The 21,351-nt window shown below is 44.0% G+C and overlaps 2 protein-coding genes across 4 annotated transcripts in view; one reads left to right on the top strand and one right to left on the bottom strand.

Moving 5' to 3' along the window:
* Nucleotides 1-270: 270 nt before the first annotated feature.
* On the top strand, nucleotides 271-8,054 carry LOC119448086 (uncharacterized). Its single transcript, XM_037711567.2, has 3 exons — nucleotides 271-498; nucleotides 4,212-4,613; nucleotides 7,623-8,054. Exons 1-3 carry the CDS (start codon nucleotides 483-485, stop codon nucleotides 7,856-7,858), a joined length of 654 nt encoding a protein of 217 aa, XP_037567495.2. The 5' UTR covers nucleotides 271-482; the 3' UTR covers nucleotides 7,859-8,054.
* A 7,064-nt stretch (nucleotides 8,055-15,118) lies between these two features.
* Nucleotides 15,119-21,351, bottom strand: part of LOC119449926 (uncharacterized) — a 53,184-nt gene continuing 46,951 nt past the window's right edge. For all 3 annotated transcript variants that reach the window (XM_037713217.2, XM_049665521.1, XM_037713218.2), the window contains exon 9: nucleotides 15,119-19,664. In XM_037713217.2, coding sequence (XP_037569145.1) covers nucleotides 19,534-19,664 — 131 coding nt within the window. In that variant the 3' untranslated portion in view covers nucleotides 15,119-19,533. The remainder of the gene's footprint in view (nucleotides 19,665-21,351) is intronic.

The raw sequence follows: 21,351 nt of genomic DNA, 5'->3' as shown, positions 1-21,351 counted from the left end.
CACAGACGCTACTCGGCGCGGTCAGCAACTATATACCGCCTCTACAAATGCACCACAAGACAACACATAGACGCTGCTCGGCGCGACAGCAGCAGCGAGCGAATGCTGCGTCTCGCTTCGACGCGAACGAAGCGTCGAAAGCACAGCGCAGGAACGCGCTTGGAACGCCGTCGCCCGTGGGAACCGACGCGTTCTGTCGTCGATGGCTAGCGCCGTTCGGCCCAGATAAGCGGCCAAAATGCAACTACGGCTGTCACTGTCGCTCCCATTGCAGCCCGCCTGACGCGCGCAGGCCGCGTGGTAGAGTTATCGCTCTAAACCAAGCCCACTTTTTTCAAATTTCGCGCATATGTTTCAAAGTTTATTCTGCACTTGTTTGTAAGTTAATCGCGGTACTAAATTTTCCCTATATACGCGCCGTGTCCGGATCCGCGTGCGTTTCGACATGGGTTAAGAAGAAGTAGAGGTTCGTTTCATTGGAAATGGCGAAGAATATGCGTGAGTATCTTCGTTAAACTTGGAAATATGTCCTTCGCCTCAGCCAGATTGCACTGTTGTTATTTCGTATTTTAATTGTTGTGCTGCTAGTTGAAGCCTTAATATATACAGGGTGTCCCAGCTATCACGCAGCACGATTTAAAAAAAGAGCAACGGTGTTACGCGAAGCAAACCTAGTGCGTATTGTTTCCAGTACAGTGAAGTAGCCGCCAGTAATTTTTTCGTTACTGAGATTTAATTAGCTAATTGTAATTAATTATCTAACTCGATAAGTACTGTCCTGATTATCAAAGTGTCAATGAGAGTGTTGTAGAGCAACACGAAAAACTCCCGATACAGTTTTCTGTTGCTCAATACGTGCTACATAAAAGTGTTTTTCCGAGCGTGAAATAAGCCCGCGAATACAAGCAAAGTGCCTCGAGCGGCCAGTCGTGCGGCAATTATGCGTGTATTCGCGGGCTTCTTTCACACTCGAAAAAACATTTACGTAGCACGTATTGAGCAACAGAAAACTGTATCGGGAGTTTTTCATGTTGCTCTACAACTTTCTCATTGACACTTTGATAATTAGGACAGTACTTCTCGAGTTAGATAATTAATTACAATTAGCTAATTAAATCTCAGTAACGAAAAAATTACTGGCGGCTACTTCACTGTACTGGAAACAATACGCACTAAGTTTGCTTCGCGTAACGCCGTTCCTCTTTTTTTATTGCGATAGCAATTATATGGACACTCAAAAGCAGATTTCTGCCGTCGGCGTCGCCGTCGCCGTCGCCGTGAGGTTCCGTATGACGTCAATGGAGATGAAATCGTCGCCGCGCGCCGAACGCTGTATGTGCGAGTGAAAGGGCGCGAGGGACGCGCGCTTTCACGAGGAGTGAACGCACGGCGGATAACAAACGCGCGTTCTGAGCTGTGCTCCCTTAAGGGCTGCAGAAGTAGGCGTCTCTTTCCTCCTTTACAATCACCATATATGTAAAGCAAACGTGCCTTCTTCCGACGCGCGAAAGGCCGTGGGGGAGGGAAGGGAGGCGACGTTTAGCTGCGGCACCAAGTGCCTATTTATATCAGAGGCTCCGGCAACAGTCACCAACGCCGCACACATTTTGAGCGAACGCTGGCAAAACGCCGACGGCGTCGACAACAGTTCTGCGTGTTGCCGGTGCTGCTGCATGTCCAAGTTTATACAGCTGATAAATCTGCTATCATTAATCCATATAGCTCTCTACAAATTTGCTATCGCAATTGATGCTTCGCCTTTCAGGTGAAACTGCGACAACTTTTTTAAATCGTGCTGCGTGATAGCTGGGACACCCTGTATATATATTTGTTTGTCTTTACAAATTTCTCGCAGTCACCGATATTTTTAGATAGCACTCGCAAAGTATTCGCAGTTAATGAAATAGTGGATTATCTTTCGCTCATGGTTGACACGCCATCGCTACTGAAGGAGACACTCAGCTAAAGCGATAACAATGAACCACAGGTCAGGAAATCAGCTGAAGATGCACTCAAAGGGGTCGTGTATAAACGGGCTAGAAAACCAGTTCGTACTTGATTCTGTGACTCCTTACTTCTCCTTGTTATCATCCGCACCGCGTATTAACCTCAGAGTTTCCTGCTAAGATTACTTTGGCGCTGTGATTGTTCAGCTCCAATAGGAATTATGGTTAGTACTTATTTGTAAAATTTTCGTGATTGTGACTTACAGATGTCCTTCCGGCTTTATTATTGCGATAGCAATTATATGGACACTCAAAAGCAGATTTCTGCCGTCGGCGTCGGCGTCGCCGTGAGGTTCCGTATGACGTCAATGGAGATGTAATCGTCGACGCGCGCCGCCGAACGCTGTATGTGCGAGTGAAAGGGCGCGAGGGACGCGCGCTTTCACGGGGAGTGAACGCACGGCGGAGAACAAACGCGCGCTCTGCGCTGTGCTCCCTTAAGGGCTGCATAAGTAGGCGTCTCTTTCCTCCTCTACAATCACCATATATGTAGAGTAAACGTACCTCCTTCCGACGCGCGAAAGGCTGTGGGGGAGGGGGGGGGGCAGGGAAGGGAGGCGACTTTAGCTGCGGCACCAAGTGCTTATTTATATCAGAGGCTCCGGCAACAGTCACCAACGCCGCACGCATCTTGAGCGAACGCGGGCAAAACGCCGGCGGCGTCGACAACAGTTCTGCGTGTTGCCGGTGCTGCTGCATGTCCAAGTTTATACAGCTGATAAAGCTGCTATCATTACTCCGTATAGCTCTCTTCAAATTTGCTATCGCAATTAATGCTTCGCCTTTCAGGTGAAACTGCGACAACTTTTTACTACGCTTTTTTTTTTTTTTAACGCAGAGGGCAATAAGACTCTGAGCATGTGCATAATCATTGCGAATTGTTGTATTTGTAGCTCAATGTATCGTTGAAAAATACCACATTGCGAATTTACAGAGCCATTTGAAGCCAGAAGGACGAATTTTAAGCAAATCCATGTACTAAATTTACCCATCACTCCCGTGCTGGAAGTCTTATTCTATGCGTAAAATTCCACGATATTGTGAAATTCGCCATCTTGTCAGCTCTGGTTAGCTCTGATTAGCTCTGATTACGGCGTCTCCGAATGGCTCAAAAGTGCCCCATTTTGCCGCACTCAAATTCAGAATTTGACCATGTGGCAGAATAGCAGCACCCCTGGCGGAATCGAGATATACTTGCAGCTTCCATAGACACTAGCTCCAAAGGTTTCCATTATAGTAGATTTTCTAAGAAACTATATGGTCTTAGCCTTGTCGATCCTTGCAGTTTTTATGGCGTGATCCATGTCACATTCGGAAGCGGGTACGAAGGGTGTTCTTGAGATGGGGACGATACCTGGAGTATACGCTATTCTTCGCTCCGATGCCATATTAGGCTTCTAAATCGCTGACAAAACGCGTGGATGTCTCGCGACATATTAAAAATTAAATCGTGGGGTTACCCGCATTAATTTTAACCACCCGTTTTTAATACTTTTTTAACGTGCGCCTGAATCGAAGTACACGAGCGCTTTTGCATTTCGCCATCAAAATGCGGCCGCGGCAAGGAATCGAGCCCAGCACTTCATGCTCAGCAGCAGCCTTACCACAGCCGCTAAAGCACCACGGCGGGTCACGGCATATGCTGTTCTTCAGTTAGCCGGGATGCAACAAAGGTCAAGACGATGGCGAAGACTCTCACACGTGTACCCCGCGCTTCGAAGGATGAATGAATGCAGAGCTCTTATGCATCTGAGGCTAGCTATCCCTGTAATGAGCAATCCGGCGATGCCATTTATTGTCAGAACAAAGGAAAGACTGCCACTAGCGACACTTCAGAATATAACTACATGCTGTACTGTACCCAGCCGAGCGCTGCCAGAATAGCTAGTGGGAAAATTACGCTTATAAAAGAGCCAGTGAGTGAGTGACCAAAAGTGATCAAACAAGGGATGTCTCGGGCTGCAGCCAGTGCTTCGACAACGAGACTTTTTTGCGTCGTAGCCGAAACGTTGGGGGCCACCCGAGACATTCCTCTTTTGGCCACTGTTGATCACTTCGAGTCTCCTGCGAACTTCTTTACTTGTTTGGAGCCAATCGGGCAGCGTGCAGAACACTGCTGGTCCATCTCCGTTTCAGGCACTTCGACATTCTCTTGGTGAAGTTATACTTGGCACACTTAGGCATTGACCACGCGCGTATATGCAGGCAACCTCCGCGCTGCGCGCGAATACGTGGACGCCGTGGTGCAGCGCCTTCGCGACGACGTGCTGCTGAAAGAGGTGGGGCAGTGCGAACTGCGCAGCACGAGCGACGGCTCCGACTGGAAGCTGCACGGTGGCACCATCCGCGGCCTGGGCCGGATAGGCCACGACGGCAGGCCATGGCTGATCGAGGTGCAGCCGCACAGCGAAGGCGACGCCGAGGTGCTGCCACACAGCGAAGGCGACGCCGAGACACCGGCTCCGAAGCGCTTCGACGTGGCCGCCATGGTGCTGGTGCGCGACTGCGAGTTTGAGGCTTTCTACGACTACGCGAGCGTCATGCAACAGGTCTCGGGAAAGGTCTCCGGAAAGGTGGAGATCGTGCGTGTGGACATGCTCATTGGCCGTAAGTATACACAAGGGAGCTCCCCACACTGTCTTACAAGATAAGCCCATCATCCTCGTTAAACGTATATGTTGCTGTAGAGGTACCTCAGCTATCATGCATCGCGTTTTAAGCGAAGCGTTATAGGCTCACAAGTGTCGGCGGTGGTGGTGGTGGCGGCGGTGTCACGCTGAAAAGTGGGCCGATCCTGGTGATAGTGAAGAAAAGGTCCAACCTCAATGGCACATACCAGGGACAAAAAAGAGCGAAAGAGAAAGAGAGAGAAAGAAATAGACAAAGAGAGTTAGAAAGGAAGAAAGAGAGAAATAAATAGAGAGAGTGAAAATAGATAAATAGCTAGAAAGAAAGAGAGCAAGTCACCACGAAGGTCAGAGAAGAGAGGGAGAGAAAGAAATAGAGAGACAGAAGGAAAGATAGACAGAAAGAGAGAGAGAAAGTCACCACGAAGGTCAGAGAAAGAAATAAAGAGAAAGAGAGAGAGAATGGAAGAAAGAGGGAAATAAAGATAGAGGGAGAGAAATAAAGAGAGAGAGAGAGAGAAAGAAAGAAATAAGGAGAGAGAAAGAAAGTAAATCACCACGAAGGTCAAATACACACATGACAAGCTTCGCTTACCCCCATTTTCTCGACAGGGGAAGGGCTGGTAACTTTTTTTCTTCTCTTTTGTTTTTTGTTCTTTTTTAAAGATGGGCCCATTCTACACGAAGATAACCAAGTGCATTTTGTTCACAGTCGAGTAGAGCAGCCACCAGTAATATTTTTGTTGATGCCATTCAATTTATTAATTCATTGCAATTAGCAATTTTAAAATTAACTGCTCGCAATGGCGTACTGTCAATGAAGAAATTTTAGAAAATTTAAAGAAACTTAAAGCTGACATGTTTTAAGCCAGTTACCTTTTGTCCGTTTATTATTATTTTTTTTTCTGGCTGATAAAGAAAGCCAGTGGCAAATGAAAAAAATATTACCTGACTAACCAAATTAGTAGTTTTATTGGCCGTATAAACTTGTAAACATAGGCATACTAACTAAATTAACAAGCATGGTGTCACGCGCGCACAAGCAAACATGAACGCATCTCACTCGATCACCGCGGAAACTCGCTGTCAAAACGCTGGAGTTGAGTAAGCGCGGCAGCAGCAGTGAGCGGATTGACCTTCGTACCGCCGCTCGCATCAATGCCAACTATGCCGCGAAAACACAGCGCGGGGAGGTCTGTGCGCCCGCTGCAGATGGCTTTCAAGATACAGCCGCTCGGCCGGGCTCAAGAGAACTAACATCGCGTGGTATATACGTTGGCTTGCTGATGTTGCATCCTCTGTTTCTGTGTCAAGTAACAGTAATCGAGAGGTACTTGATGGCTGCCTTTTGTTGTCAGGGGCGACACAACGGCCTAGACCGAATCGGTGAGAATTTTCACAAGATTGCAGCAGTAATGCGCCTAAACCACTTTCATGCAGTACTGCATGCTTCAGACTTTACGTCGGAGTTGGATATATTACGTAGTTGCAGCTGAGCTAATCAATCAATCAAAGGAACTTTTATTTCTCCATGAGAAATATGGGGATGGCGGAAAAAAAATCTGCAAATTGCAGCTTAACTAGGCTCGGGCCCCTAATGGAGTCCTGAAAGGAATAAAAGCAATGTACCCAATGGGTATAATGGGAGCGAAGAGGCTATAGTCCTCACTGCTGCCACTGTCACCGCTGCTCAGATTCTGTTCAGTAGCGCACTTATGGATGCAGTCATCCTCAGTGCCATCCATGGTGTTAGCTATGACGTCAAAGCTTTTCACAACGATGCCCCAAGACCGCGCACGCCGTACGTGCGCACAAGCTACAGAGACACTCTCTTCAGTTGTCCGTTCGGTGTCTTGCATTTTTTTTTCTTTCGCATTTGGGGCTGCCAAGTTAGGACTGAGGCTCTTACATGAGTGAGGCCTTTAGTTGAGTATATACGGTAGCATCTGTTGGTCGTGACACTTCTGAAAGTTCGTCATTGGAACAAAGCGCATGATTCGCTCTATGGAACAGTTGCCGCCCCCGTAGACCCCCGTCACGGTCCCGCTTCGTGAAGGCCATGGAACTCCTTACAGTGATAAATGAACGTTAAACCCGGAGGATCGAGTCAGCGCTTGTTTTAGGCTCTGCGGGTGTATAGCCCTGTCCACATACTTGGGAAAATATAGCGACGAAGAAGTAACTATATATAGCTACGGCTGCTCGCTCCAGCGGCCCTTGTGATTTGGTCTCCTGTCCTCCACCACTGCCTCACGCCACTTTTTCCCATCTCGCGGAGATCGCAAAATGCGTGCACCAGTACGCGAAGCTTAGTCTGTCTCGGAGTGGACCCTCTTCTTTTCTCCCCGTCTCAATACAGTGCTGGAAGAATGTGGGTGACAGAACTAAAAAAACTCGATTTTTAGTAAGAATCCGAAGCCAACTGACAATGAAGCTAAGGAAAGCATATGGGAAATATGCGATATTCTAAAAATAAACGATATAATTAATTACAGATGTGTGTTAAACCTGCTATGCAGATTTTCTCATCTCCCTTATTTTTTGTTAAGAGTACGAAGTTAAACGTAAATTAATGAGTCCAAAAAAAAAAAAGAAAAAAAGAAAAATTGGTGCAGGAACTATAGACGATGATTGTCAATACATATAAGCGAATAGCTGAATGTTTAAAGAAAGCTGTTCGCTTTATCTAGGGAATTTGTGCACTTGACAGTGTATATTTGTTGCAGTGAGGATATTTATGTAGCGTTTGTTGTTTCATTGCGTAATTCCGCAGAGAACAGGCAATAGAGCCAAAAAAAGCTACTCGCTTTAAAACACTTCAGTTTCTCTAAAATTTGCTTCCATCGCCATCGTTGTCTCTTAGCAATTCGCACGGTTGTTGCTACACGGCTGGTATCAATACAGATACGCAAAACATGGGAAAATAACTAATGTCTAGAGTAAAGCTATAGTTTTTTTCTACTCTTATCTCTCCTCTCTTGGTGAACAGACCCCAAGGGGCCAGATGACGTGCCTGAGCTGAAGGTGTTCGACACGAAGGAGTTCACGGGCCTGGCGCTTGCGAAGGTGAGCGTTGGCGTGCTTCACCAGAAGTTCATCACAGAAGCCACCGCTCAGGCTGTGCGCAGCTGCATCGAGCAAGCGATGACGATACGTGTGGCACCACTGCTCGCCACCGTGCTCAAGGGCATCGCTTTCCCAGACTTCAACAAAGTGCAGCATTAGCAAGATCAAGCGTAGCATCCAAAAGAGCGTCTAAGGATTTGTCTAAATTATTGGATAAAATGGCACTTATCAGACGACAGTGTGTGCAAGTTCCCGGTTATGGGCGTGGCCTCCGAGGTCGGACCTCGGGGTGACCTTGTGCGTATGCAAAGTACTTTGCACGCGCACAAGCACTGTGTACTGTATTTCTCTAGAAATAAATTTGAATGACTGCCCACAATAAGGCTCACAAGCACCTAGGCACTCAATGTGCGCTGCCCTGCCCTGTACAGTCGCGTTCAATACGAGCTGCATCGCGGTGCCCATGTTTGAAGAAGCTCCAAGACTGCATGGACGCCGATATACTAAAAGTTGGGAAACTAAACATTGTTCCATTTTCTGGGATTTATTAAACCACTTTTTCGTACGTCGGCGCTGCCGAGCAGTCTAGGAGCCCTTTCAACCGTGGGCTGTACTTCGCGGAGACTTCGTCACTTGTCATATGACACTGACGACCGCACAGAGGGGAAACACCGAGCGAGCGCATGGCGCGTTCACCATGTGATTTTAAAGCCTGCTCTAAGTAACGTACCTATTGCACTTCAGCATTAAAGGGCCTGCTGCCGGCACAACTACAGCGGACTGCGTGTTCTTGAGATCAAGGCGCGCTGTGAGATATCAAATGTATAGCACAGCGCAAACCAATCGAACCACCAATGAGCTTTTGTGGGATACATTTATTAAATGCGTAAGCATTTCTATGGTTACCCAACGAGAAAACTGTTCGTGCGTCCATACTTCGCGTAAGACGATCGCTTTCAAGACAGAGCCAGCAGCAATGTTTTCGCCAGCTGTGGAAGAAGACGACGAATGCGTGATCAGTCGCACGAGCGCGTCTCTGTGACCACGTGACGTGTGCAATCAGACACGCACTTGGCACACCTTTAGTAAGCCAGAACTGTGGAACAGCAGTGGCTTCTGATCAGAGCGTCATCAGCGCACCTGGTGCCGCCACCTGCAGTAGTGTTCTTGCCTCATCAGTTCACGCAGCGCCGCCTTGTGTAGCAGTTCGTGTCGCCGCAGCGCTGTCGCATTTACTGTAATGGCGCCAAGACGACTGCAGCCGCTGACCAGTGCTAAGATTACCAGCAGTGTTCAATGTGAGCACTCACGACGTTACTACGAAATGCTTACACATCATTCAGATGAGGCGATTATACGTAAATTTTATTTGCCACATGTTGTGAAGTTGGTGTCGATCGGGAGCCCGGAGCCAAGTTTATGCATTGAAAGCAGAAAATCATGAAGCATATAGATAACGCAATGACGAGCGCTTCAGTAGACCATAACACTAATGTAAGCTGCGAAAATAGCAGAAAATTCTAACAAAAGCCCACTCACTCCGGCCATGCGCGAGGTATACCGTCAAGCGCAATGCGTTTCACGTCACACGTGATCACACAAATTCCCCAGGCGGCACGAAGGAAGGAAATTAAACTCAGAAGAAAGGTACTGACGTCACTCGCTATGAAGCCTCAGTTAGCCAGGATACCTCCGTAGTACCGGAAATTGGTGCAATCTTCTTGTTCCGGTGCATCATCCTCTCCTGTTTACCTCCTTCCCTCCCAGTGCTACGTAAAAATCCACTGGACTTCGGGGACGCGCACGCAGGGGAGGGGTACATTATTGTTGTGCCGGGTGCCCTACTTGGTCCACGACCCTGGAGCCCCTGTTCTTGGGTTGCTGGTTGTAGAAGCTCATACGATAGGAAAGCTTGTGACGTAGACATCGCCATGGATGCTTTAGACAATCAGTATAGTACTCTGCATGTTGACAAATTCGCTATCTTATTTGTCAGCTCTGATTAGCTGAAAGGGCTGCTAGCGGCCTCTCTTATTGGTAAAAAATGCCGCCATTACAAAATTTGACAATGTGGTGAAATTTGACGATGTCCAGAATATCTACCCCGGGGCTATAAGAAACCATTACATTACGCATGTGAAAGCGTCAAATGGCCCATTGAGCGAAAAAGCCGGCGTCTGTCGTCTGCAGCAGCGAAATAGCAGGCAAATTCCCATTTGCTGCGATGCCACGTCACGAGCGCGCCTCGGAGTAGAGCGGGCGAAAGGGAACACCTGCTGGCGCAATAGCGCGTTAGGTGTTGCGAATGGGGAGAGGGCATCGCCGTGACGCCACGCCCCCCTCGCTCTCGCAAACCGGCGCACTTTCTGTATCTCTCTCACCCCCACTGGGCTTAGCTGCTAAGCGCGCACCTGCCGGCCTTGGTGGCCGCTGCTGCTTCCTCGATCTCTTGATCGTCGCGCAGGACGTTGGTGGCATGTGGCGTTGGCACTGCAGGCTGCTGCTGCTTGCTGGCTTGGGCAGCACGTACTGCTATGGGACCTTACGATTGCAATGCAAAACTCGAAGGACTGCATGCTCAGCCGCGTTCGCTTGGACATTAATGCTTTCGCATTCCCAACTCGTAAGAAATTAAGTGATTTGGTTTGGGCAACAAGACGTACAAATTTACAATCAGCTTTGCAAAAGCTTACCGTAATTGGGCATTCCAGCACCATCTGCAGAAAAAGAAAAGGAGGAGCCATAGCACATGATGTTATAAGGACACTAAATACAGACACTTTAACAAACTAGGATGTTAGACCATGGTTTCTTAAAATGCTCACAATGTTAATGTAATATCAAAAAAAGCCGTTAGATCCCACGCCCTGTGAGAATCGATGTTATGGGAAACTGTGCGGGGAGTCTACCAAGTGAACGAAACGACCATGAGAGCACCAAGACGTAGGCGGTTGTTTCATGACCTACATGACACGCATGTCACGAGTCCTCAGGAATCCGTTTAGCTGTGCCTATGAGACCTTAAGGCAAAAGCCTTAGTCATGCTCATGACTATGACTGCGACCATTAACCTTTTCCTTCACTTACTACCACATCCAAACTCATTCCAGTGGTTTTTGAGTGTTAATCATTTTTCGCCGAGTCACTGTCATTTTTGCTGAGTCATGCTCATGACTATGACTTCTACTATTATCATTTAGTGTTTCCTTCACTTAGTACCCACGTCAGAACCCATTTCATTGGTTTTTGAGTGTTAAAGTTTTTTCGCTGAGTCATTATTTTTGCCGAGCCATGCTCATGACTATGACTTCTGGCATCATCCGTTAGTGTTTCCTTCACTTAGTACCCACATCCGAACCCATTTCAGTGGTTTTGGGTGTTAATGTTCTTTCGCTGGGTCATTGTGATTTCAGGCAGCTGTTTCTTGACCTACATGACACGCATGTCATGACATTCATGTTATGACCTATCATTTATGTTCGTCATACACTGTTGTCATACTATGCCAATTTTGGTACTTACCAAGTTAACGAAACAACCATGATAGCACCAAGACGTAGGTGGCTAGATAGATAGATATATAGATAGATAGATACTGTCAAAGTGGCAAAATGTTCACCAAGAAATGCTTCGCATTTAAAGCAGCATAGTTGCAGAGAAAATTGCTGTTGAAGGGGCTGCACAATATCCTACAATTCAAATTGCCTAGATGTGCATGATGTCACTTATGTAGCAATCCTAAGCTGTGCCAGCGGTCTTGCAGGTCATGTTCTGATGGAAGCGAATGCTGTCTTTTAGTCAGAGGCCTGCAGAAAGAAGGCACCGCACTACCACAAATAGTGCTGACAGAGCAGTTTGAAAAGGCAGTGTCAGTGAATCCTGTATGAAAATACAATAAAAACTGCCAAATGGCAATTTTCTTTCATGTAGAAGTGCAATGTGCAATCAACTTATTATCAACAATTTACTTATTTTGGCAGTACCATACTTCACAAGTGTAAGTTTATGCCACATTTCCACCAACAAACGCTGTATTCTTTGTAAACATGGCACTTTGTATCAATCAGAGCACTAACCGATCTTATAAACTTATGGTTGTGCCAAGAAAACTGCGTTCTATCCGTGCTTGTTGCTGTGACCACAAACATAATTAAGCCACAGAATGATTGCCACGATAAAGAAGGCAGAACTAACATATTGTTAAATCACCTTGAACCTTCTTAGCAGTTGCATCACCCAAAATTGATACCATCACAAAACAAAATACCAAGTTCAGTGAGCACAATGAATTCAAGCATGCTTTGCATTTGCTCTTTACATTGGTTTTCAGCAATGTTCAAGTGTTTACAAGCACAGAAACTTGACGAAGTTTATATTACTTCATAAAGTAGCAAGCTAAACAGTGTTTTAGGAATTATGAAACGAGAGACATGTTGTGGTCAAGCGAGTGCTGACTTGAAATGGAGACCTATTACAGCTGGAAGGTGAACTTAAGCCACCATCAAAGTACCCACCAAGGGCTACCACAATTGCATTAGATTCATACAAGTGTTGCGTTTCTGCAGTAATCTCCTTTTATATTACATTTGTTGTGTGGTGTGTTTTTGTAGTGAACCCTTCTTCCTCACAATTTCTTGACAGTAATTTAAATCTATCACTCACTATAGTACTACCTTCATTTGAATCCAATGCTGTTCCACTACACCCCGTCTGACTTTGTCTCACATTTTGTCATTTTCATGCTGTTTAGTTTACTGAGAATGTCCTGGTTTACTGTTTGACAATGTTAGTCAGTAGAAACTTTAATACTGTATGTTTAAAATTTTGAAAATGCACCCAAAGTGATATCTGCCATCTCTGTGATCAGGGTTCATACAGAACATTCGGATAAAAATTCAAGGACAGTTCAAGGATGCCGAAGGTCAATATTCAAGGAGGGGGAAACAAACCTTATTGGTACACATACACTGAAAATTAGCGAGATCTCCTTCTCAGCTGCGATTTCTTGCAGCTAAGCAGCCGATGAGTTGGAGTTGGCTTCAAGCTATTCAGGTGGCTTTTCAAAGTCGACTTTCCCCTAGTAATGATGTAAATCACTTTTTGGCATGATGGCTAATATAGTGTCCGGATTCAGCCAAAGATACTTGTTGTCTTAAAGCCAAATGGCCGAAACTTACTTTGTGACATGTCTATAGGCTTGGAACTGGAGCGATGATGGCTGCAATGTGAACCAACTAAGAAAACAACAAAATGGTGGCACGGCTTGGTTGCTTATTTGGCTTTGTCTAGCTCCACGATGGCAATGGTGATTTAAACAGGCCCGTCAGTGGTGGCTGTGGACACACCACATTGCAATCATTAAAAAAAAAAAATACCTAGGATTATTTTCCGATAGACAGTATCCATGACAGCCTCTATGCATAGTTTGTTACTCTGATTGTTCAAAAGTTGCCCTCATTAACGCAACGTTTTCGAGGAATTAAAGAAGCAAATTTATTTTTTGAAGGAGTTTTAAGGGCCCTTGAATGTCCTTTTCCAATTTCAAACAGTTTTCAAGGATTTCAAGGTGTGAGAACCCTGTATGATGTAACGATGTACATAATCTCACCAACTCTATACAGAGCAGCAAAAGCTACAGTTAGTGTCAGGTGCATGTGTCGATGAAGGACTCACCCGTTGTCTCTTGCCAAGCCTTGTGTGATCCTTCCAATCAACAGACACCAGACTTGTACGTAACGAATTACATGTAATTAATTGCTTGTAATCAATTGCATTTTTTTGGTAGTTTTGTAATTTATTGATTACTCTGTAAAGCTCACTGTAATTCATTTACTTTTTTTCAGTACTCAGTTACATGTAACTAGTTACTTTAATGATGACACAAGCTGCAGCAGGCGACACAGCTTTGAGAACCTGAATGTGGCGGGAACTACAGTAGGATGCCCGAGAACCTGCCACTGCGGCAGCCTCCCAGATGTACATGTTCAGACAGGCAAACCCAGGAGCTCAGTATTTGTTTCCTCATCTTAACAGTTCATGAGATGGCCGACGAATTAAACCAGTGTTGATATGTCTCAATAGCGACGACCACTTAGGATGTTAATGCCAGGAAATAACGTACGTGTGATTTTTTTTTTTAGCTTTTCATTCGCCCAATCGTGGGCGTCTTCTCCAAGACCAAGCAACAGTCAAGCGCTGCATTTCATAAAGGACCCAAATGCTGAGTAACAATTTTTTTGCGCAATATGTGTGTGCATTACAACACCGCCCTACCCTTCAGTGCCCACATCGAGCGAGTTTTCAGTGTCACTGCTGATGTCTCCACAACAAAAACAAGGGAACATGACCAGCGAAATTTTTGAAAAGCAATTGTTAGCGAAGATAAGCAATATGTGAAGGGATGCAGAAGACTCATTGAAAGTGTCAGGCCAGCTCGAACATTCTGTTTACTGCATCTGCAATGTTAATACTAAAAGTTTGGAGAAAAGTAATCGATTACTTTTGAGTAATTCCTCAGTTATTTTTGTGGGGCAGTAATTGATAACTGTAATCAATTACATTTTTGAATGAAGTAATTGTAATTGTAATCAGTTACTTTTTTTTCTGTAATGTGTACAAGTTTGATTGACGTGCAGCTAATTCTTATTCCGGACTGGCTGACACGACCATTAGTGTTCAGTGCACTGCGTGGAGTTCTTATAAAGTACACATGGCACACGGTGTTTGATGGTTGTCAGTGGTCGCTGGTCATTTGTATCATGAATTCTGTTATTACTGATGCTTAAGCATCGCAGTGTCTTCTTTGCTTTCCACTCCAGCTGTTCCTTGAAGCGAGCTTGCCCATAGGTGCACACTGGTACTAGCGGATGATGAAAGAGAACTGTGTCTTGTCTAGCCTAATCAATATTGATTGTCTGTCATGGCTTTCCTGTTCATACAATTCAGTGTGATCTTGGAAAGCATTCTGAAGCATAACTGACGGAACTTGTCATTTTTGCTGAGACGTGAAGGGCACTGATGTTATGCAGATCCTGTTCTAGCTGTAAAACTGCTGCTTATGCGTGGCCTTCTTTTTCTAAATTTCACACTTCTGTCAGGATCCTTAAGTTGCAAATTAAATGCCTCAAACACTACTTTCAAATGCCTTCAAATAATATCCTTACAGTTTTTATTTAGAGAGCCTGATATGTCCCCTTTGATTTGTTGCTCAGGACTATATTGGGGGAAAAAAGCAAACAAATTCATCACATGCATTTAAGAGTCATTTTCAGAAATGAATGCTTCATTGTTGCTCATGCTTTCTGTATGGAGCTAATGATAAAGAAATCATAAGAATACAGGGATGGTGAACAGATGCACAAGAAGAGTCCGTGTTCAACCACTGTAAATAACTACAAGCCTAAATAATGAAACAAGTGCTGCAGATCAGTTTTATTAAACTTTATGAAGCCATATATATTGAAGACATGTCATAGGCCACACAAAGAAAAGTATTATGAAGGATAACTGGAAAAATGTATAAAATTCAACATTGTTCACTATATAAAAGAGGGTCTGCCACATTCACTTGTGAATATCATTTCACCAGGTAGTGTAGTACAGGTGTTTAAAACTTAACCAGTTTTAGTAGTATATCTTTGTGAGCACACACAAAATGTTTCAGTGGCACCAGACCTTGTGAGAATTCAGATTGAGCTTTCCTCTGCAGGATGAATGGAAACAGATGGTGACGACAGAGGGCAGCACATTTCCATTTTTTGTTCGGCAAACATCTGCCGATTATGTCCGCCACACGTCTGCTGTCACATGTATGCACACCACACATGTACGCACTGTATGAGAACGTAGTCCATGTCTGAAGCTCAGTCAAAAATTCTCATAGCATCTGGCACTAGTAGCATTTCAATGACAGTCATTCATAGGGCATCTCACCAGGAGAGCCCAATAAATATCTCTGCAGACAAAGCAGACCTGTTTGCTCAGCAAACAAGTGGTTATACATGACAAACATTGAGTACACTGAAAAGAACATACACACACAAAAAAGCTGCCATGCCGTGGATGCAGATGTGTAAAGATCTGGTTGCATACAGACGCAAGAATTTAACACACAGCACCAGGCTCAGACATCTCGTAAACAATTACATATGCACCATCCAAAATGACAGACAAGAACAAAAATTCTATTCACTAACAAATTTGGTTTAGCAATATGCTTCGTTGTGATACCCTCAGATGGATGCCAACTTGTGATACTTCCTTCACCTTGCAAATTTGTGCCCAACTCGGGTGCCTAATACACACCATTGTCTGAGTATTCATTATGTGGCTTAATAAATGTATTCTTCTATGGCTCTTTCTTACTGTTTGACAAACTGCACTGCTGAGTGAGCATATTACTGTTACTTAATGGAAAATGAATAGGTACTGGTCTCCCAAATTCAATTACTTGTACACCAATAAGTTGTGCATTAATGCTTCGAATAGATGACGGAGTTCCGAAAGCCTCCTTAAATGAGTTACCGCAAAGTCACTGGGTGCTGAGCATACAAACATCTGATGAGCCACAACTAATACTCCACTCCTATAACTGCCACACTATGCTGAGTGCTAAATGTATTTGGGGTGACCCAAGAAATATTATGCTTTTATTAAAATTGCTGAATTCTCACAATATAAACCGGTGCTCGCAGTTGTTCTACCCCATACTTTGGGGTGAAAAGCTATTCATTGACTGTGTAATAAAAATGAAGCAGAAAAAAAAGGAAGATAGGACATGGGAAAGCAAAAGTAAAATGAGTCGATGATGATCATTATGACCTATTAGGATGATACAAAATTGGGTGCATGAGCAAAAGAGAGTAAAAAGAATGTGCTACCTGAATACTAATACTGAGAAGTAATGCTGAACGCAGATTGTATTTGCAAGTTCAATCAGAAAGCTGTACCATAAATAAAAAGCTATGCTAAAATATATTGAGAGGAGGGAATGCACAATGAAGGCACTAAAACTGTGCTCAATCATAAAAACTTGGAAGGTCCCCTCACATTGCTAAAGCTTCAGCACAGACTGTGATTGGTTAGTGTCAAAATGAGCCTGCATGCATTGCATGATAAACAAAAATAATCAATAAACTAATAATTTTGAGACTCACAAAGTGGTACCACTAAATAAAATCGATGCCAAATACAGTTTTGGGAACCTGCCACATCCATACACAGAATACCGGTGTAATTTGCCCAACAGAAGCACCAACATCACCCTCACATTCACTGGAAGGAGTAGTAGAAATTTTGAATGCCTTAAACAATTTTATAAGCCCACAATCCAAGCATAATCTTAACAAAGAAATAAAAATTGAACAAATGAGATTAATGCATTTATCGCTATATGGATGCCTCAACAGGAATTAGGCGTTAAGCTCACACTGCAGTAAGTGATATAACATTTTTTTTAAATAACTAGATTCCGCGACTCTTTTTACCTCAACTCAATTATGCAAACAGAGTCTTGCACGTGATTTTAAAAATAAGGTGCCAGTACTCCGAAAAAACTCTTTCCAGAGTATGGCTCCTTCAGTGGTCCCCTGAAAAACTGAAAACTCCAGGACAATGCCAAGAGGTGAACTAACATGAAGCTTGCATGGATGCAGCAGCAGCAGACCTGCCCTGCAAGTGCCATCATTTGCGATCAAGACGTGCAAGGCACATACTGTTAATGAGCTCTCCATAAAGCGGCCTTTAAAGGGGCACTGCAACGCTTTTTGAACATGGTAAGAAAACATTCGCTGTCTCTGGACAATGCTGCCATGGACATGCATGCCAAATATTAGTCCACTGCACGTAGCAGGCAGCCCACAATCTCGCATAAAAGATTGCTCGTTTTCTGCAGTGGCTTTCCAGGCCTCACCCATCCCTCCTCCCCTCTAGTACGGGATGCCCATGACATTATGGACATGCACAACAACCAATAGACACCAGCCATTAGAGAATTCTTCATAACTGTGAGTTAAAGCTCATGCACACATATACAGCCTTCCAATCTTTGTCACGCATCAACCTTCAAGGGTTACCATAAGTGCACCACGGAAAGAAGAAAAAGTAAGAAAGGAGCAATAGGCTGCCCATAGCTGAAAAGGAAAGATTGTGTTGAGGGGGAATGGAGAAATAAAGATTTCGCTCTTTATATCACTGTCACTATTACATCCTTTTAGAAGACTTCTGCAGGAATATATTCATTCAGGGGCATCAGACTCACTCCAGTGCAATCTCAATTTTGAAGAAAGAGCATTGCAGAGTCCCTTTAGTGAGTTCTTCTAAACCTTTGATGTATTTTTCTTTTTTATGAATTTGATTTATAAATCTGCTAAGCTCCCAAATGGCACGTGCAGCAGAATGCAAACACTGGTGAAGTGAAGGAAAGGCATACCGAAGTGCATGCACGCCAACTTTCTAGGTTCCAGGTCTTGATCAAAATTTTGATAAGCGCACAAGACTAGCCCAACTGAAAAAATGTCCGGGTTTGATCTTTACCTTGAAATCTCATTATTATTGATGTGATCGCAGGTACACCTGCTTGAGCACGTTTCTTTTTTTCATTTTTCACATTACGTTTCTCATAACTGCTGTACACGGTAAAACAAAAAGATGCATGAATAAATTGGGTGCACTGTACACTTGAGTGGTCTTGCAACTTGCTTTGGTAAAGGACTGACACATTTATAAAGATAGTAAACCCTGCAAAACTTGTGTAAAAAGTACATAGATGCTTTTTGAGAGTTCTCATGTGTTGGAGTATTGGAGAACACATCATTCAGTCAAATAATTCGAAAGAGGCATACAATACAATAAGACAAGTGTGTTAGTGAAGCTACACAAATGCGAACATGTACAGAGAAGGAAAATGTCTCTGCAGAGTGTGTTGGATATGGCAATCTCTTTACATTGATCGACATTCCTCGACGATCCAAAATTTGTAGGTGATGATCATCCTTCTTTAAGCTTTACTTGACGTCATGCACATATTACATTAGCGTAGTTAAGAAAAGCTTTATAAAAAGCTGAAATGAAATGCTACAGTTTGGATTCGTTAGAATTCCTGAGACTTGTAGGAGATTGTCACATTAGTGAGTGCCTCAAGTCACACTGTTTCCTCAGAGCTACTAACACACACACACGTCAAGTCACCTATACATCACTAGATAATTTTGTTGCTTTTTTTGCAATGCAGACACATATTTCAGCAAGCTTTAGGTGACTGCAAGGTACTTCAGGTGATCTGATCTATCAGACACAATTAATCAGGTGTGGCAAATAACAAGGTTTGCAGAAAAGTCATGCTGCCAAACTTAAGCAATCAAGCTGCAGGCTGTTTCATTCACTGTAAAAAATGTTTAACATGGGCCAGCAAAAGGGCATGTCTTAAAACATGGGACAAAGCCTTCAGAAATGGTGTTATATACAAAATTTCAAAAGATAAAGGTTACTCGAGGTTTGGTTGACTTTTAAAACCTGTCCTGTATGATGGACTGTTACGCACAGTTCAGAGTTCCTAAAGTTTCTAAGAGTGCCAGAGCATGTCACCGAATAAAGTTGGAAAACTGCACGCTTATAAATTATCAGAGTAGTAGTGAGGCAAATAAGAAAAAAAAAAATTTGCAGCTAAAGAATGGTGAGAAAGTTACTGAAATTCAATGTTACAGTGCAGCAAACTACATTTGCATTGCTACAAGAAAGTTCACTGAGAATTAATAAATTCACGATGATGCCTCAGATCAACTGTTTTGCGTAAACTGCTGTCTTGGCTGAGTGAATTACCCCATGTCAAAGACCAGTTACTTGCTAGATGCAAGGGCTGTTTGAAGAAGATCCATGATGGCAGAATTGACAACTTCTGGATGCCGGCGAAACAGGTAGTGACCTCCTTTCTTGAACAGCATCACTTTTCTTTGGCCTGATGTTGAGCCTGAAGCATAAAGAGTGGTTTAAAACACAAGTATATTGAAACTACAAAGTGAGAATTGTCTTCGTGAAGTAATTTCAACTACCAAGGCAAGATTTCAGATTCTATAGACACCACCAAACAAGGCCAAATGGGAGCATAAATTTCAACTAAGTAAGGAGCTGTAAAGAATCGATACACATCTGAAAGGTCGAAACAAAAATAGTATTTCCATTACCTAAATTATTAATACCAATAAATGTAATTTAAGCATGAAATCTATCAAAAACAATTTACCTGCTCTAGGCTGGCCACATGAATTAAAGCCAAGTAAATAGCACCTTTAATGTAAACTAGAAACAAACAGCAAAGCTTGTCTAAAAATAGACAAAAACGAGCAGAATATTGTTGTAAACAGGTAGACATGCTGGCAGAGACGGGGACAACACTGTAAACAGTTCATTGAACACACCTGATCCCTCTAAAGCAAGATACAGCTTGGTGGCAAAAAACAGAAATGAGGGCAATTGGCAGTCGTTGAATTAAAGGGGCCCTGAACCACTTTTTATTGAAGTTGAGAAATGCATTTGAAGTTAAAATGGACCATTTCAGATATATTTTCCTTAAAAAGGACATCAATAAATCCAGCAGAAGTGAAGTTATTGGCAATCACACGTCCCCAACGTGGTGCTACCGCTCCTTTTTCAATGCCTTGCACTGTGAAGGCTACAGAAGAGCGGGGCATGTCCACAACGTTCCGCCTAATGAACGTCACTGTGGTGTGCAGATGAAATTTGATTTTGGATGTTTACGTAGATGCCACTACTTTGGATTTTGGCGCCCATGAGTCGCCAAACGTGGTTGTCCTCAGTGAGCCGCAGTGCGCTCAGTCAGCAGACTCAATGCGGCATCCCGCGGTGGCTGCAGTATCTATGCTACGTAGCAAACTGCAGCTACATGCAACTGTAGTGCATATGTGCAGCATTTGCTTTGTGCAAGACAGGACTGGAGTGCGCGCTCACACTCATATGTTCCAGTCTGGCCGTGTTACATGGTGCGGACTGGCTTTGTCCTGCACCAGCTTGACCGATGGATAGTAGCCACATCCAACTTATGCATTTTGAAGTGCTATCAATAGCTCAATATGAAGCGAAGTCTGCCAAGGCGTCTAATCAGGAGCGGCCAGGAGTGTGCCTGTGGTCTGACCTTAAGTTTTGCGTGATTCAAGGCTAGTTGAGTGTTCAAAACTAGTCGAAATTAGCAAGAACCAACCGCTATGAGACACTGATAAGCATAGTTTAATTCTTACGTGGGCGGACACGGCCTAGCGTGAGGAGATGATAGTCGGCTTCTCCCGGAAGTGCATAATTATTATCGAAATTCCAAAGCAGATTTTCGCTTACTTTGAACTGTTTATAAACTGCATCAATAAATAACACAATAACAGTTGGAAGAAGCGCACTGATCCACACACCCTTCTTGATTGATGTCAGCTATTGGCCAATAGCAGCCACATATGGGAATCTGCTATTTTACCAAATAAAGCATCCAGAAAAGTGAGAAACAGGCTTCTGTTGAAAAGAGAGCGTTTGAGAAAAATGCACCTCCCCGCTCCGCTTATGAGCTCCACACGCCATGCATAACTGCAAAATTCGATTGAGATGTTCACAGCAGCGTATGCTATCCGTGGACGTTATTTTTTCACCTTTAA

This window comes from Dermacentor silvarum, chromosome 4, assembly GCF_013339745.2.
Source record: "Dermacentor silvarum isolate Dsil-2018 chromosome 4, BIME_Dsil_1.4, whole genome shotgun sequence".
Classification (NCBI taxonomy): Eukaryota; Metazoa; Arthropoda; class Arachnida; order Ixodida; family Ixodidae; genus Dermacentor; species Dermacentor silvarum.
The sequence above is the reverse complement of the archived record's forward strand: the minus strand, read 5'-3'. Positions and strand labels throughout refer to the sequence as shown.